Source organism: Carettochelys insculpta, chromosome 4 (genome assembly GCF_033958435.1).
Source record: "Carettochelys insculpta isolate YL-2023 chromosome 4, ASM3395843v1, whole genome shotgun sequence".
NCBI classification, from domain to species: domain Eukaryota; kingdom Metazoa; phylum Chordata; order Testudines; family Carettochelyidae; genus Carettochelys; species Carettochelys insculpta.
In genome coordinates, this window is record NC_134140.1 from 2,477,243 (window position 1) to 2,493,056 (window position 15,814).

Below are 15,814 nucleotides of genomic sequence, written 5' to 3' on the forward strand. Positions count from 1 at the left end.
CTGGCCTGAAATAGAAATGGGAAGTGCTGCAAGCGGGTTTCTTGGGAAAATGCTCCCATCACAGAGAACTTCTGAACAGATTACACACAGCTGGCAGGGCCGTGTGGCCTAGCGGGGAGAGCAGCCCCATTGCCAGCGGGGCCATGTGCCCTCCAGCCTAGTGGTGGAGGTGAAAGTTCTGCCAATGGGCTGCAGCTGGGTCTGGTGCGGGCAGCATCCAGGGAATGAGCCCAGGACCAGAAGCTGATGTCAGAGCTGGGATGGGAGGGGTGACACCAGAGTCCTCAGCTGGACAAGGCACCTGGGGTCCATACATCAGGGACAGAAGCCCAAGCCAGAGGTGGGGGCCAAGCAGTGCGGGGAGGCAGAGGCAGCCCCTCTCCTATTGGCTGCTTTCTGCGTGGCTACCCTAGATCTCCACTAACCCCTCACAGGCCAGTGTGCGGCATCTGTCCCATCACACAGGCTTACCGGCCTGTCCAGCTGATGGTACGCAATGGGTTAACGTCTGTGGGAATTATTCCCTTCCAAGCCCTGGGAGAGCGGCGCAGGGCAGCTTGGGCACGAGAGACGAGGCGCACGCGGCTGGGAGCCCTGCTGGGAGCAGATTTGGAAGCCGTGACCAAACATTTCAGAAAGGATTTAAAGCTGAAGCCGGGGGCGATCATGCAGAGCTCTGGGCCGCGGGCCTGGCTGAACCCTGCAGCTCTTACTCACCTCTGGGGGGACTTTCAGCCAGGCTCAATCTCTCTGTGCCTGTTTGTGATAATACCAACCTGCCTTGGAGTCTTCATTTGTCAAGTAACTTGAGCCCTTGGAGAGAAGCTGCTAAGAACACCGGAACGGCCACACTGGGTCAGACCAAAGATCCATCCAGCCCAGCGTCCCGCCTGCCAACAGTGGCCAAGGCCAGGTGCCCCAGAGGGAGCAGACCAACAGGTAACAATCGAGCGATCGCTCCTGCCATCCATCTCCAGCCTCTGGCAAACAGAGGCCAGGGACACTATTCCTACCCAGCCTGTAATAGCCATTAATGGACCCAATCTACAGGAATTTATCCAGCTCTTTTTTAAACCCTGTCATAATCCTGGCCTTCACAGCCTCCTCTGGCGAGGAGTTCCACAGGTTAACTGCGCTGTGTGAAGATCTTCTTTTAATTTGTTTTAAACCTGCTGCCCATTCATTTCATTTGGTGTCCTCTGGTTCTGCTACTATGGGAACAAGTAAATAATTCTTCCTTGCTCACTTTCTCCACACCGCTCAATTTTATAGACCTCTATCATATCCCCCTTAGTCTCCTCCTTTCTAAGATGAAAAGTCCCAGGCTCTTTAATCTCTCCTCATAGGGGGCTTGTTCCAAACTCTAATCATTTTAGTTGCCCTTTTCTGAACCTCTTCTAATGCCAAGATATCTTTTTTGAAATGAGGTGACCACATCTGCACGCAGTACTCAAGACGTGGGAGTATCATGGTTTTATATAAGGGCAATAAGATAGTCTTCATCTTATTCTCGGTCCCTTTTTTAATGATTCCTAACATCCTGTTTGCTTTTTTGACTGCTGCTGCACACTCCTTGGATGTTTTCAGAGAACTATCCACAATGACTCCAAGATCTGTTTCCTGATGTGTTGTAGCTAAATTAGCCCCCATCATACCATACATACAGTTGCGCTTATTTTTTCCAATGCGCATTACTTTGCATTTATCCACAATACATTTCATTGGCCATTTTATTGCCAATTCAATCAGGTTTGTGACATATTTTTGAAGTTCTTTACAGTCTGCTCTGCTCTTATCTTGAGCAGTTTAGTATGGTCTGCAAACTTTGCCACCTCACAGTTTACCCCTTTCTCCAGATCACTTATGGTACTAGGGCTGACCCTTGGGGAACACCATTCATTACCCCGCTCCACTCTGAAAATGTACCATTTATTCCTACCCTCTGTTTCCTGCCTTTTAACCCGTTCTCAATCCATGAAAGAACCTTCCCTCTTATCCCACGACAACTTAATTTACATAAGAGTCTTTGGTGAGGGACCTCGTCAAAGGCTTTCTGGAAATCCAAGTACACTATCTACTGGATCCCCTTTGTCCACATTTGTTAATCCCTTCAAAGAACTCTAATACATCAGAAAAGCATGATTTCTCTTTACAGAAACCATGTTGACTTTCACCCAACAAATCATGTTCTTCTATACATCTGACAATTTTATTCTTGACTATGGTTTCAACTAATTTGCCAGGTGCCAAAGTTAGACTTACTGGTCTGTAATTGCTGAGATCGCCTCTAGAGCCCTTTTTAAATACTGGCATTACATTGGCGATCTTCCAGTCACTGGGTACAGAAACTGATTCAAAGAACAGGTTACAAGCAAGTTAACAGTTCCACAAGTTGACATCTGAGTTCTTTCAGAACTCGTGGGTGAATGCCATCTGGTCCTGGTGACTAGTTACTGTTAAGTTTATCGATCATTTCCAAACCCTCCTCTAATGACACCTCATTCTTGGACAATTCCTCAGATTTGTCACCTACAAAAGACAGCTCGGGTTTGGGAATCTCCCTCACACCCTCAGTCATGAAGACTGAAGCAAAGAATTCACAGAGTTTCTCAGCAATGACTGTCATCTTTGAGTGCTCCTTTTCTATCTCGATTGCTTAGTTGTTTAGCAGGCTTCCTGCTTCTGATGCACTTGAAAACCTCTTGTTCTTGCTTTTTGAGCTTTTGGCTAGCTGTTCTTCAAACTCCTTTTTGGCTTCTCTTATCACATCTTTACATTTAATTTGGCAGTGTTTATGCTCCTCTCTATTTTCCTCACTAGGATTTGACTTCCACTTTTTAAAAGATGCCTTTTTCTCTCTCTCAGTTTCTTTTACATGGTTGCTAAGCCATGGCAGCTCTTTCCTGGGTCTTTTATTATGGTTTTTAATTTGGAGTATACATTTAAATTGGGCCTCTATTATGGTGTCTTTGAAAAGTTTCCATGCAGCTTTCAGGGATTTTACTTCAGTCACTCCGAGAACAACAAGAAGTCCTGTGGCACCTTATAGACTAACACATATTTTAGAGCATCAGCTTTCATGGGCAAAGACCCGCTTAGATGCATCTGATGAAGCGGGTCTTGGCCCACAAAAGCTTATGCTCCAAAATATCTGTTAGTCTACAGGGTGCCACAGGACTTGTTGTTGTTTTCGAAGACACAGACTCACACGGCTACTTCTCCGATACTTGAGTCACTGTACCTTTTAATTTCCCGAAAGCCAACCTCTTCATTTTGGCACAGTTCATCATCATCATCATCAACAACCGTGGGCTCAGCGCCCATTGGTGTCTGATGCCTCTCTCACTATTTCCTTCCATCTTTCCCTGTCCAGCACGGAGCAGCTTCGTTTCTGTAGACTAGCTCTGCACCAATCTACTCTATCATCTACCCATTCTCTGTGGGGTCTGCCTCTCCTATTCGAAATGTCCATTATGCCAATTTCCAGGCTCTTGATTTTTTGTTCACTGTTCATTCTGCCAATACGCCAAAATAGCTGTAACATCCGTTGTATAACCTTCTGCAGTATTTGCACAGTTCCCTTTTCCGAAATTAATTGCCACAGTGTTGGACTGCTGAGATGTTCTTCCCACCACAGGAACCTTAAATATTATTATATTATGGTCACTATTTCCCAGTGGTCCTGTTACAGTTACCTCTTGGACCAGATCCTGCACTCCACTCAGAACTAAATCAAGCATTGCCCCTCCCCTTGTGGGTTCTTGTACTAGCAGCTCCCCGAAGCAATCATTTAAGGTGTCAAGAAATTTTATCTCAAATCTTATTCTGAGGTGACATGTACCCGGTCAATATGGGGATAACCGAAATCCTCTATTATTACTGAGCTTTTTATTTTGATAGCCTCCCTAATCTCCCTTAGCATTTCATAGTCACTATCCCTGTCCTGGTCAGGGGGCTGATAGTACATCCCTGCTGCTGTATTCTTCTTCCAGCATGGAATTTCTACCCATGAAGATTCTTTGGATTCTTTTAAGATTTTTATTTCATTTGATTCTATATCTTCTCTCACACAAAGTGCCACTCCCCCACCTGTTCTGCCCTTCCGATATATTTCATGCCCAGGTATGATTGTGTCCCATTGACTGTCCTCATTCCACCAAGTTTCTGTGATGCCTATTATATCAATATCCTCCTCTAATACGAGGCACTCTAGTTCACTCATCTTATTATTTAGACTTCTAGCATTTGTGTACAATCACTTTAAAAGCTTGTCACTATTTATTTGTCTGCCCTTTCCTGATTCTTTTTCATGAGATTGTTTCTCTTCTCATCTGGCCCATATTTTAACCTGTTCCATCCTCTCCTCCTCACTAAAACCTAGAAAATTTCTATCAATAGACTCACCTCTAAGAGGAGTCTGTCCGTTCCACATGCTCCTCTGCGCCAATCGGCTTTCCCCCCATTTCTTCCTTTACAAGCCACTTGGTTTACAACATACTTCTCTGCCACCCTCAGCTCCTGCAGTTCAGCCACCCTGGCCTCCAAAGCCAGCACTCGGTCTCTGAGGGCCACAAGCTCCTTGCACTGAATGCACACATAAGCCACCTGGCCATGAGGCAGGTAACCATACACGCTACAATGGATGCAATAAACAGGATATGCCCCCTCTGCTGCTGGACTTCTGCCTGCATTTCGATGGATAATTAGATTATATATGGCGTTACTTAAATGTGGTACTTAGGGGTACAGTTTAGTATAAAAGTTTTAACGAATGTCAAAAGTAACCAGCTCCCCCTCAGCTCCCGCTCTAAATGCCCCTCTCAAATCTCCCTCCTGTTTCCAATCACCCTGGAAGTGTCATCACCATTGTGTACTACAGAATCGCCTCCTATTCTAACAGGACTGGGACGAGGTGATCTGCGGAGATGAAAAACCAGGGACCATTCAAACACTCCTCTCTCGCCCTCTGAAGTCACCGTAAGAGCAGACGAACATATGAACAGACACACCTGGTCTAAGTAAAGATCCGTCTAACTCAGCGTCCTGTCGTCCAACACCAGCCCATCGCAGGTGCCCCAGATATCATGAGCACCCAGCAGCTCTGTGATGTGGGTTGGGGGGGGTGGGTTCCAAGCCAGGGGACAATGTCAATAGCACAAAGGCAGCACCACAGCTGGCCTGTTTGGCTCTTGTCACAGCCTGAGCCGAGAGGACAGGCTGGGCCATGGGCACTGAATTCCCCGCTCAGCGCCAGTCGGTCCCACTCACTCAGGGCTGAGGCCCAATGGTGACAAGTTCCCCCAGGCCTGTCCCGCTGCCCCAGGATGGCTGCAGCCCACTCCTGCCTCCCTCCCCACAAATCCCACAGCCCTTTCCACTGCACCTTCTCCTCACCCCACTGCAGCTCCGCTAAGGCCAAAGGCCTCCTCCTCCCCATCTCCCCCTCTGTCCAAGATGGCCACCCATCTGTCCAGCAGGGGGAAGGTGGATGAGGAGATGCTCATGGACCATGAGGCCTTTTCCTGAGCCCCAGTCCACTGCCTCCCTCCCCAGACTCTCAGAGCAACGAGGGTGGTCTGGAGTCCTCTGGCTGCTGTCTCTCCTCAGCTGGACCTTCTGACCTCACTCCCTGCCCTGCTTGTCATTTGCACCCCCCAAGACATCCCCACTGCCTTTGTTTGTCTGGCCCCCTGCCCCTTTGGAGAAGGTAGCCACCGTTCCCCCCAGGTGTGGCACCACCCATGGGTCCAAGAGGGCAGTTCTTTGTCCCCAGCTCTGACCTCACACGGCCAAGGAAACAGGAGGCCCCTTGCGCACTGGAAGAGGCTCTGGGTTTCTCCTTCCCACGCTTCGTTTATTGAGAAAAGAAAGGAAAGTTCGTTTTAAGCGGGTGACAAGCGGCGTTCTCCCAACCACACTCACATCCCCCACTTCCTCTCATCACTGCCACCGCCTCGCCCGGGGGCAGAAGAGTCCGGCCAGTCCCTTGGGAGGATGCACCCAGAGGAATTGTGCCGCACGGCCAGAACAACGACCACACACGCTACGCGGGCCACGGCTGCCAACATTGTGTCCCCTTTGAACAACAGCGCAAGCCCTCCGAGGCTCACGTCGACTGACCCACGCAGAGGGTTTGCTCAGCAGATGAGCTGATGGTGCTCCACAAAGAACCTGCTACTTGGGCAGGCAGCTGCTCAGCTCCTTCTCCAGCCCCTGGGCGAACTGATCATTCAGGAACAGCAGCTGCCCATGGGGCAGGAACTTGCTCAGGATGATCTCAGTCTTGTCTGCCTTGAGGACCACATTGCTCCCCTGGCTCAGCAGTTTCAGATGCTCCAGCAAACACCTCACCAGCAGGCGCAGGGTGTTCTCGGCCAGCACCAGGTTCTCCTGCGGGTCACACACCAGAGCGAAGCCCAGAGACAGGACTGCCAGCCAGAGCACCGTCTTGTTCTCAGCAAAGGGATCCCCAGGAGGGAGGCGGAACACCCCAGAGGGGGCATCGTGGAGGGAAATCGGCTCGTCGGGCAGCTGGATGAGAAAGTCAGGGGCAGGGCGCCCTGATGCCTGGTGCAGCAGCTTACAAGCTGAATCCACCTGCCTAGGAAAGGCAGAAATGCAGACACAGAGAGAGAGCACATCACAGTCATTTTATACAGAGGTGGGAATACAGGAAAACACGGCATGAACCTCCTTAGAAGGCCCGCCGGAGAGCAAGACAGCCCATGCTACAGAATCATCCCCCAGGGTGAACGTGTGTGTAGTGGGGGAGTGGGGAGGTAGCTCCATCGCTTGAGAAGTCTTAAAACCAGACTCGACAAAGCCCTGCAGGACGAGCCTGTTCTGGCCTATGCATGGGAGGGAGGCACGTACCAGGCCTTTCCCTCTGGGATGACGTGAGGAGAACGGCCGCGGCATTCTGTGTTACAGAGAGTTCCCTGGACGTTCACGGCCACTCTGCTGGACACAAGGGTGTGCTCTCCTCTGGAGTTTGAGGGTACATCTCCCCTCCAAAAAAACCCCAAAGCAGCAAGTCTCAGAGACCAGGACAACTGACTGAGGATCCCAGAGCTCAGCTACAGGGCTATAATCGTAGCTCAGACATTCAGACTTGGGCTGGAGTCAGGGCTCTAAAACATAAGAGCAGCCGCACTGGGTCAAGCCCAACGGTCCAGCCCAGTGCCCTGTCTCCTGACAGTGGCCAATACCAGGTGCTTCAGAGGGAATGAACAGAACAGGGCAATTCTCAGTGATCGATTGCGTCTTACACTCCCTGCGGCTGGTGGTCAGAGGCTGGACAACTGGAGCATGGGAGTAACTCCCTGCCCATTTTGCCTAATACCCATTGATGGATTTCTCCTCCAAGAACTAATCCGATTCTTTTGGCTTTGACATCTCCTGGCAACAAGTTTCACAAGCTCACTGCATGTTCCATGACAAGAAAGACTTCTTTTGGTTTAACCTGATGCTTATTAATTGCATTGGGCGAGCCCTGGCCCTCATGTTATGCAGAGGAGTAAACAAGGCTTCCCTATTCACCTTCTCCACACCAGTCATGACTGCACACACCTCTGTCGCATCCCCCTTAGTTGTCTCTGTTCCCAGATGAAAAAAGTCACCCGTTTTTTTTAAGCTCTGTTTGCACGGAAGCTGTTCCATCCCCTGCATCCGTTCTGCTGCCCTTTCCCTGCTCTCCCCTGCCGTTCCAGAGACCCGGTGACCAGCGCCACAGACAGTTTTCCCGCGTCAGCGGAGTAGCCGTGCTAGTCTGTAGCTTCTTAAACAACAAGCAGCCCTGCAGCACCTTAGGGACTAACACACTTCTGAAGTCGTGAGCTTTCGGGGGTAAGAAAGTCGGTGTGAACATACTACAGATTTATACAACGGAATTGTGATACTTTCTGTCTTACTATCTGTCCCTTTCCCAACACTCCCTAACATTCCACTCTGCTCACCCAAACATCTCCCCTATCAGAACAAAAAGCAGTCAAGTAGCACTTTAAAGACTAGCAAAATAGTTTATTAGACGAGCTTTCGTGGGACAGACCCACTTCTTCAGACCAGAGCCAGACCAGAACAGACTCAATATTTAAGGCACAGAGAACCAAAAACAGTAAGCAAGGAGGACAAATCAGAAAAAGCTAATCAAGGTGAGCAAATCAGAGAGTGGAGGGGTGGGGGGGAAGGTCAAGAATTAGATTGAGCCAAGTATGCAGACGAACCCCTAGAGTGACTCAGAAAGTTCCTGTCACGATTTAAACCATGGGTTAATGTGTCAAATTTGAATATAAGAGCCAGCTCGGCTGGTTCTCTTTCCAAAACGGTGCGATAATTCCTTTTCAGTAACACACAGACCTTTAGGTCATTAACAGAATGGCCCATTCCATTAAAACGTTAACTAACTGGTTTGTGGATCTGGAGTGTTTTGATGTCTGTTTTGTGCCCATTGACCATTTGTCTAAGGGAGTTAGAAGTCTGTCCAATATACAAAGCACCTGGGCATTGTTGGCACATGATGGCATCTATGATGTTAGTAGAGGAGCATGAGAAAGTGCCCGTGATTCTGTGAGTAACCTGGTTAGGTCCAGTGATGGTATTTCCAGAGAAGATATGTGGACAAAGCTGGCAGCGGACTTTGTTGCAGGGAAAGGTTCCAGGACTGGTGTTCCTGGGGTATAGACTGTGGCTGTTAGTGAGGATCCTCATAAGGTTGGGAGGTTGTCTGTAGGAGAGAACAGGCCCGTCACCCAGGGCCTTCTGGAGTGCGGCATCCTGATTAAGGAGAGGTTGTAGGTCTTTAATAATTGGTTGCAGTGGTCTGAGTTGGGGGCTGTAGGTGATAACCAGGGGTGTTCTGTTCTTGGCTTTTCCTCCCAACCTCATGAGGATCCTCACTAACAGCCACAGTCTATACCCCAGGAACACCAGTCCTGGAACCTTTCCCTGCAACAAAGTCCGCTGCCAGCTTTGTCCACATATCTTCTCTGGAAATACCATCACTGGACCTAACCAGGTTACTCACAGAATCACGGGCACTTTCTCATGCTCCTCTACTAACATCATAGATGCCATCATGTGCCAACAATGCCCAGGTGCTTTGTATATTGGACAGACTTCTAACTCCCTTAGACAAATGGTCAATGGGCACAAAACAGACATCAAAACACTCCAGATCCACAAACCAGTTAGTCAACATTTTAATGGAATGGGCCATTCTGTTAATGACCTAAAGGTCTGTGTGTTACTGAAAAGGAATTATCGCACCGTTTTGGAAAGAGAACCAGCCGAGCTGGCTTTTATATTCAAATTTGACACATTAACCCATGGTTTAAATCGTGACAGGAACTTTCTGAGTCACTCTAGGGGTTCGTCTGCATACTTGGCTCAATCTAATTCTTGACCTTCCCCCCCACCCCTCCACTCTCTGATTTGCTCACCTTGATTAGCTTTTTCTGATTTGTCCTCCTTGCTTACTGTTTTTGGTTCTCTGTGCCTTAAATATTGAGTCTGTTCTGGTCTGGCTCTGGTCTGAAGAAGTGGGTCTGTCCCACGAAAGCTCACCTAATAAACCATTTTGCTAGTCTTTAAAGTGCTACTTGACTGCTTTTTGTTTTGATAGTGTACAGACTAGCACGGCTTCCTCTTTGTTACTATTGAACATTTCCCCTGTGATTTTTAGCCCCCTAACACGAGCCCAATCCTGGCGTGCTGGCTCTGAGTCTTGCTGCTGCTGTCGCTCCTGTTCCCTGCAGTGTAGAAGTACCCATCGACTGCAGAACACTTAACTCCTGCCCCCGTGGTAGGCCCTGCAGGACAGTCCCATTCAGATGGGGTGAATCTTTTACCTTGCCACAACCAACAGCTGCTCCTTCCTGCACAGTCTCTCCTTCTCGAGATCGTGTGGCCCGCGCTCCTCCAGTGAGGGGTTCAGCCTCTCAGAACCAAAAACCCTGGAATACAGCACCCGGCTGAGCCCAGCTCCCTCCCCCGGCCGGGGGTGCAGCGTATGGATGAGGAATGCATGAACCATGATGCTGCATCCTAAGGAAAGGCACATAAGCAGTGAGTGACTATCACAGGGTGCAGCTCTGGGGTGCCAGGGTCCCCTCTGCAGCTTGCTGGAAGGGGCGTTCTACTTTTCCCCAAGTATTGGAGCAACTATTCAGTTACTGCTCTCCCTGCTGCAGAAGGTGGCTGAGTCAACCTCCTCTCTATACCCCCATGCCTTTTGGGGTGGGACTCCCCGGGGGAGTGCATGGGGGGTTACAGGGTGGGTGCCTGGGGGTGTGCGCACATGTGGTGGGGTGCCAGGGGTGTGTGCCAGGGGGATTGTGTGCCTGGGAGGTTACCAGAGGCTGCATGAGGTGGGGGGTGCATGTGGTGGGATGCCAGGAGGGTCTGGGGGGTTGTGCGCATGGAGGGGTTGCACCTGGGGGGATACCAGAGGTGTGTGCCAGGGGATCTGGGAGGTTGTGTGCCTGGGTGGATGTGCATGCAGGGGTTACCGGGGGGTTGCACCTGGGGGGAGGGTACCAGAGGTGTGTGCTGGGGGGATCTGGGGGGTTACCAGGTGGGTGCCTGGGGATGTGTGTGCATGTGATTGGGTGACAGGGGTGTGTGCTGGGCGGTCTGGGGGGTTGTGTGCCTGGGGGTGTGTGCATGCAGAGGTTGCCAGCGGGTTGAACCCAAGTGCAGGGGGGTCTGGGGGGGGGGGTTGTGCGCCTGTGGGGTTATTGGGGAATGCCTGGGGGGAACACCTGGGAGATTGCCTGGGGGCGTGTGTGCATATGGTGGAGTGCTGGGTGTTTGTGTGCTGGGGTGGGGGTGCATGCAGGGGTTGCTGGGGGATTGCGCCTGGGGAGGTACCCAGGTGCATGGGGTGGTCTGGTGAGGTTGTGTGCTTGAAGGTGTGTGTGTGCACGTGATGGGGTGACAGGGTTGTGTGGTGGGGGTGTGCATGCAAGGGTTGCCAGAGGGGGTTGCGCCTAGGGGGGTTCCAGAGATGCGTGGAAGGGGGATCTGGGAGGTTGTGGGGGAGAGGTTTGCATGCAGGGTTTGCACCTGGGCGGGTACCAGAGGCAAGTGTTGGGGGGATCTGGGAGGTTGTGTGTGGGGGAGGGGGTGCATGCAGCAGTTGCTGGGGGTGGGTTGCACCTGGGCAGTACCAGAGGTGAGTGTTGGGGGGATCTGGGAGGTTGTGGGGGTGGGTGTTCATGCAGGGGCTGCCAGGGGTGTTGCACCTGGGGGGTACCAGAGGCGAGTGCTGGGGGGACCTGGGGGAGTTGTGGGAGGGGGGTGCATGCAGGCGTTGCCGGGGGGGTTGCCCCGGGGGGTACCAGAGGTGAGTGCCGGGGCGACCTGGGGGAGTTGTGGGGGGGTGCATGCAGGGGGTTACCCCGAGGGGGTGCCGGAGGCGAGTGCCGGGGGGACCTGGGGGAGTTGTTGGGCGGGTGCATGCAGGGGGTTATCCCGGGGGTGCCAGAGGCGAGTGCTGGGGGGACCTGGGGGAGTTGTGGGGGGGTGCATGCAGGGGGTTACCCCGGGGGGGTGCCGGGGGGACCTGGGGGAGTTGTGGGAGGGTGCATGCAGGGGTTGCTGGGGGGTTACCCCGGGGGGGTGCCGGAGGCGAGTGCCGGGGGGACCTGGGGGAGTTGTTGGGGGGTGCATGCAGGGGGTTACCCCGGGGGTGCCGGAGGCGAGTGCCGGGGGGACCTGGGGGAGTTGTTGGGGGGTGCATGCAGGGGGTTACCCCGAGGGGGTGCCAGAGGCGAGTGCCGGGGGGACCTGGGGGAGTTGTTGGGGGGTGCATGCAGGGGGTTATCCCGGGGGTGCCGGAGGCGAGTGCCGGGGGGACCTGGGGGAGTTGTTGGGGGGTGCATGCAGGGGGTTACCCCGGGGGTGCCGGAGGCGAGTGCCGGGGGGACCTGGGGGAGTTGTTGGGGGGTGCATGCAGGGGGTTACCCCGGGGGTGCCAGAGGCGAGTGCCGGGGGGACCTGGGGGAGTTGTTGGGGGGTGCATGCTGGGGGGTTACCCCGGGGGTGCCGGAGGCGAGTGCCGGGGGGACCTGGGGGAGTTGTTGGGGGGTGCATGCAGGGGGTTACCCCGGGGGTGCCGGAGGCGAGTGCCGGGGGGACCTGGGGGAGTTGTTGGGGGGTGCATGCAGGGGGTTACCCCGGGGGTGCCAGAGGCGAGTGCCGGGGGGACCTGGGGGAGTTGTTGGGGGGTGCATGCAGGGGGTTACCCCGGGGGTGCCGGAGGCGAGTGCCGGGGGGACCTGGGGGAGTTGTTGGGGGGTGCATGCAGGGGGTTACCCCGGGGGTGCCGGAGGCGAGTGCCGGGGGGACCTGGGGGAGTTGTGTGCCAGGAGGGCTCCCGGGGGTGCAGAGCGCACGGAGCAGCGGGGCACGCTGGGAAACGCAGCCCGCTCCCGGGAGCCCCCCCCCGCGCCCGCACTCACCGCCGCTCTCCTCGCACTGACACCCGCACAGCAGCCACCCGCGGGCGAGCGGAGCTTCCGCAAGCCCCGTCATAGAACCCTGCGGCCATTGGCTGCGACTGGCAGGGGGCGCGGCAGAGCGCTGAGGAGATTGGCTGCTGCTTGCAGAGGGCGGTGCCATGCGGGGATTGGCTGCGGCTGGCAAAGGAGCAGCAGAGCGCTGAGGAGATTGGCTGCGGCGGCAGAGGGCGGTGCCATGCGGGGATAGGGTGTTTCTGCGGGGGGGAGGGACACGGCAGAGCTCTGAGGGGATAGGCTACGGCTGGCAGGGGGCGGAGCCATGCGGATATTGGTTGTCTCTGACCGGGTGCGCGGCAGACCCCGGCAGTGATTGGCTGTGAGTAGCAGGGGGCGGGGTGGAGCCCTGCGGGGATTGGCTGTGCCGCGCTGTCCCTGCGGCGGCCGGTCCGGCGTGGGAGCGGATTGAGCCCCCCTCGCGTGTGCGGGTCCCCCGGCCGGGCGCGCCCCTGTGCCCAGCCCCGCAGCCGCTGCTGGAGCCCCTGGCCGGGGCCGCGCCGCGCCGCGTGCGCCTCCTGCTTCCCTGCGCAGGGAAGGTGCCTGAGTGGGGCTGGCAGGGGAAGGTCTCGATTTGTCGCCCCTGGAGCTCAGGCATCCGGCGAGGCAGGTGCCTCCCCACGAAAGCTCCTGCTCCAAAAGTATCTGTTAGTCTCTAAGGCGCCCCAGCACCGCTTGTTGTTCTCGCACGGGACGGTGCCCCGCGCCCGGGGGTGCCGGTTACACTGGGCTAGGGCTCTGGCGCCCTGGCAGAACCTGGCCTGAAATGACCCACGCCAGCAGAGGTGGGCAGAGCTGCCCTGCTGTGGGCGAGAGCAGAATGTGGCCCTGGGCAGCTTAGGGAGGGTGTAGGGAGCAAGGCCTCTGCTTTAGCATAATGCGGGGCTGGAACAAGGTGTCGGTTACAGCAGCTCGCCTCTGAATTCAGCCTCTGCTTTCCCCGTTTCCCCACTGACCTCGGCACTGCTGTGAACAGCCATGCCAGGTGTCCTCAGCTGCGCCCAGGCCTGCTTGCTGCCCCAGAGCTCTTCCACTCAGCCACTGCACCAGCTGTCATGGAGCAGCTGTTTAAAGACCAACAAAATCAGCCAGCAGAGGGAGCTTGGGTTTAAGGTTTGAAGCCTCAGTGCTAGTCCTGTTAGTCTGTAGCTTTTAAAACCAGGAGCCTTTGCAGCACCCTAGGCTATGTCTACACTAGAGAGTTTTATTCACAAATCCCAGGGAGCATCTGCATTCGCAAGGTGATCTGTCTGCAGTAAATCGACAGAACATGGCACCTTTGTGCACAGCGTTCTGCCGGTCCCCCAAGAGGTGGAACGCCTCTGTTGACAGAGATCTGTAGGCAGAAAACCAGTCTGGACATTCTGGAGGGGGCCTTCTGTCAATAGACAGGGCTTCCGGGACACTGGGCAGCCCTGTCTGCTGTGCTTCCATTTGGTTGTTTTGCTGACAGAGCGGCCAGGCAGTCCGGTGGCTCTGTCAGCAGGGCGGATCAGTCTTTTGATCTGCTTTGCAGTCTGGTCACAATCTGTTGGCAGAAATTTTTCTGACAATAACTTCTGTTGACAGATCGTTCCAGTGTAGAGGTAGCCTTAAGAAGCAAATGGATTTATTAGCTTTCCAGGGTACAACCTGCCTTGTCGGATGGGTTGGATTGGAAATGCAAAAGCAGGTAAATATGTAAGAAAATTCCAAAAAAAGTTACTGTCCAGTGATAAGCAGGGTTCCCTCATATTTTTCCATCCATCCGTGGGATGCATTTTGTTCTGCGCCCCGAGGTATGTGTGGCTGTACACCACCAGTAACAACACACATCGCCGGCTGTAGGCGCTGTGCTAATCAGCTGGGCAGCATTCGACTCTGTCTTAGGTGGCTGCCCAAGTGCTTGGCTTGTAGGGAACACTGGTGGTAGTCAGGGTATCTGTGGTGTTCTATGGAGATGTGAATGTTCCTGATGGGGAAATTCCAACTTCCCCTTAATGAATATTCACATGTGCTCATTGACTACCCTAAGTAACAGCAATCCCCTGATCAATCACCCTAATCTACAATGGAGAGTAACTTTTGCCCTGGAATTTTTTTACATATCTACCCGCCTTTGTATTTCCACTCCAGTCCATCTAACAACGTGGGTTTTACCCCCAAAAAGCTCACACCCTAAAAATCCGTTAGTCTCTGAGGTGCTACTGCACTCCTCAGTCTTTCTAAAGTTTGAAGATCCTGCTGCTGAGTGATGGATGATGAGGGATACATGGCTACTGGAGAAGTGGCCAGGAAGTCTTGGCTTCTGTCTGAAGTTCCAGCCACTGAGAATATGGATGGATGACTAGACTCACAACGTGTCCCACTTCCTGATATGCTGGAGAAACTAGGCCTTTCCTCACAATGGTTCATACCTAGCCCTTTCCGTCCAAAGACAGCCAAACATGTCATTGGCATCAATGAATCCAGCTGCCTCCTGCCCTCAGAGCTTTTTTAGCCTCATGTTGCAGGGGGGGAAATGGAGGCACACCAGTGACAAGCCTGGACCAAGCTTCCACAGAGCTGGAAGTAACACCTGGGGTTCCCTGATTCCCCGAGATCATCTGCTCACATAAGCTCTGCTCGGGGGTGACCCTGGCTACATCTCTGCACTCATCCATCCACTCCTAGTAGCTATATAACAAGCTGTTACTGGTCCAAGCTAACAGAACTCCTCCTTGAGCTTTCCTGTAGGTTCTGTGCAGTGCAAAGACCATGTTTAGCAGCTGTACCATACTGAGGCTCAATTAAACCAGTCAATACCCAATGTGCTGATTAATTCTTTTGCTCCCAGCTGGGCCGCTGTGATGAAATGGGATTGCTGGCGAAGGTGACCTTACTTGAAAACCCAGGAGGTCCCTCCCGGTCCCATGTCCCTATGAGACAAGAAAGGCCACAGGGGAATGGAAATTACTAAACGGTCCCTACCAAATTCTTGCAAAATGGGGATTAAACTTTGTGGCTCAGTGTGAGAGTTTGGCTCAGTTTTCTTTACTGAAAGCAGTTTTCTAGGACTGGGGGAACACCCCCAGAGCAGGGAGCAGGGCTGTCTCAGGCCTAACCACTGGCCTCAGGGGGTTTGTACCAGCTCAGGGAGTGCTTTAACTCACACGGAGCTGCAGGAACAGGCCTGTGTCCCCAGCTGCTCCCCCAGGAGTTGCCTGGTTATTATACCCCTGAAGTGAGCGATGGGTGGGTGTGATCAGAAATAGATCCAAATACAACACAGCAGGGAGGGCTCGAACAACACCCCCACAGCAGCACAGCGGCATGTGAATTTT

At 53.5% G+C, this 15,814-nt stretch overlaps 1 protein-coding gene across 1 annotated transcript; it reads right to left on the bottom strand.

The window, feature by feature from the left end:
• Positions 1-5,833: 5,833 nt before the first annotated feature.
• Positions 5,834-12,565, bottom strand: AP5S1 (adaptor related protein complex 5 subunit sigma 1). Its single transcript, XM_074991635.1, has 3 exons — positions 12,459-12,565; positions 9,846-10,041; positions 5,834-6,601 (listed from the first exon to the last, which is right to left on the bottom strand). Exons 1-3 carry the CDS (start codon positions 12,529-12,531, stop codon positions 6,175-6,177), a joined length of 696 nt encoding a protein of 231 aa, XP_074847736.1. The 5' UTR covers positions 12,532-12,565; the 3' UTR covers positions 5,834-6,174.
• Between the last annotated feature and the right edge of the window lie 3,249 nt (positions 12,566-15,814).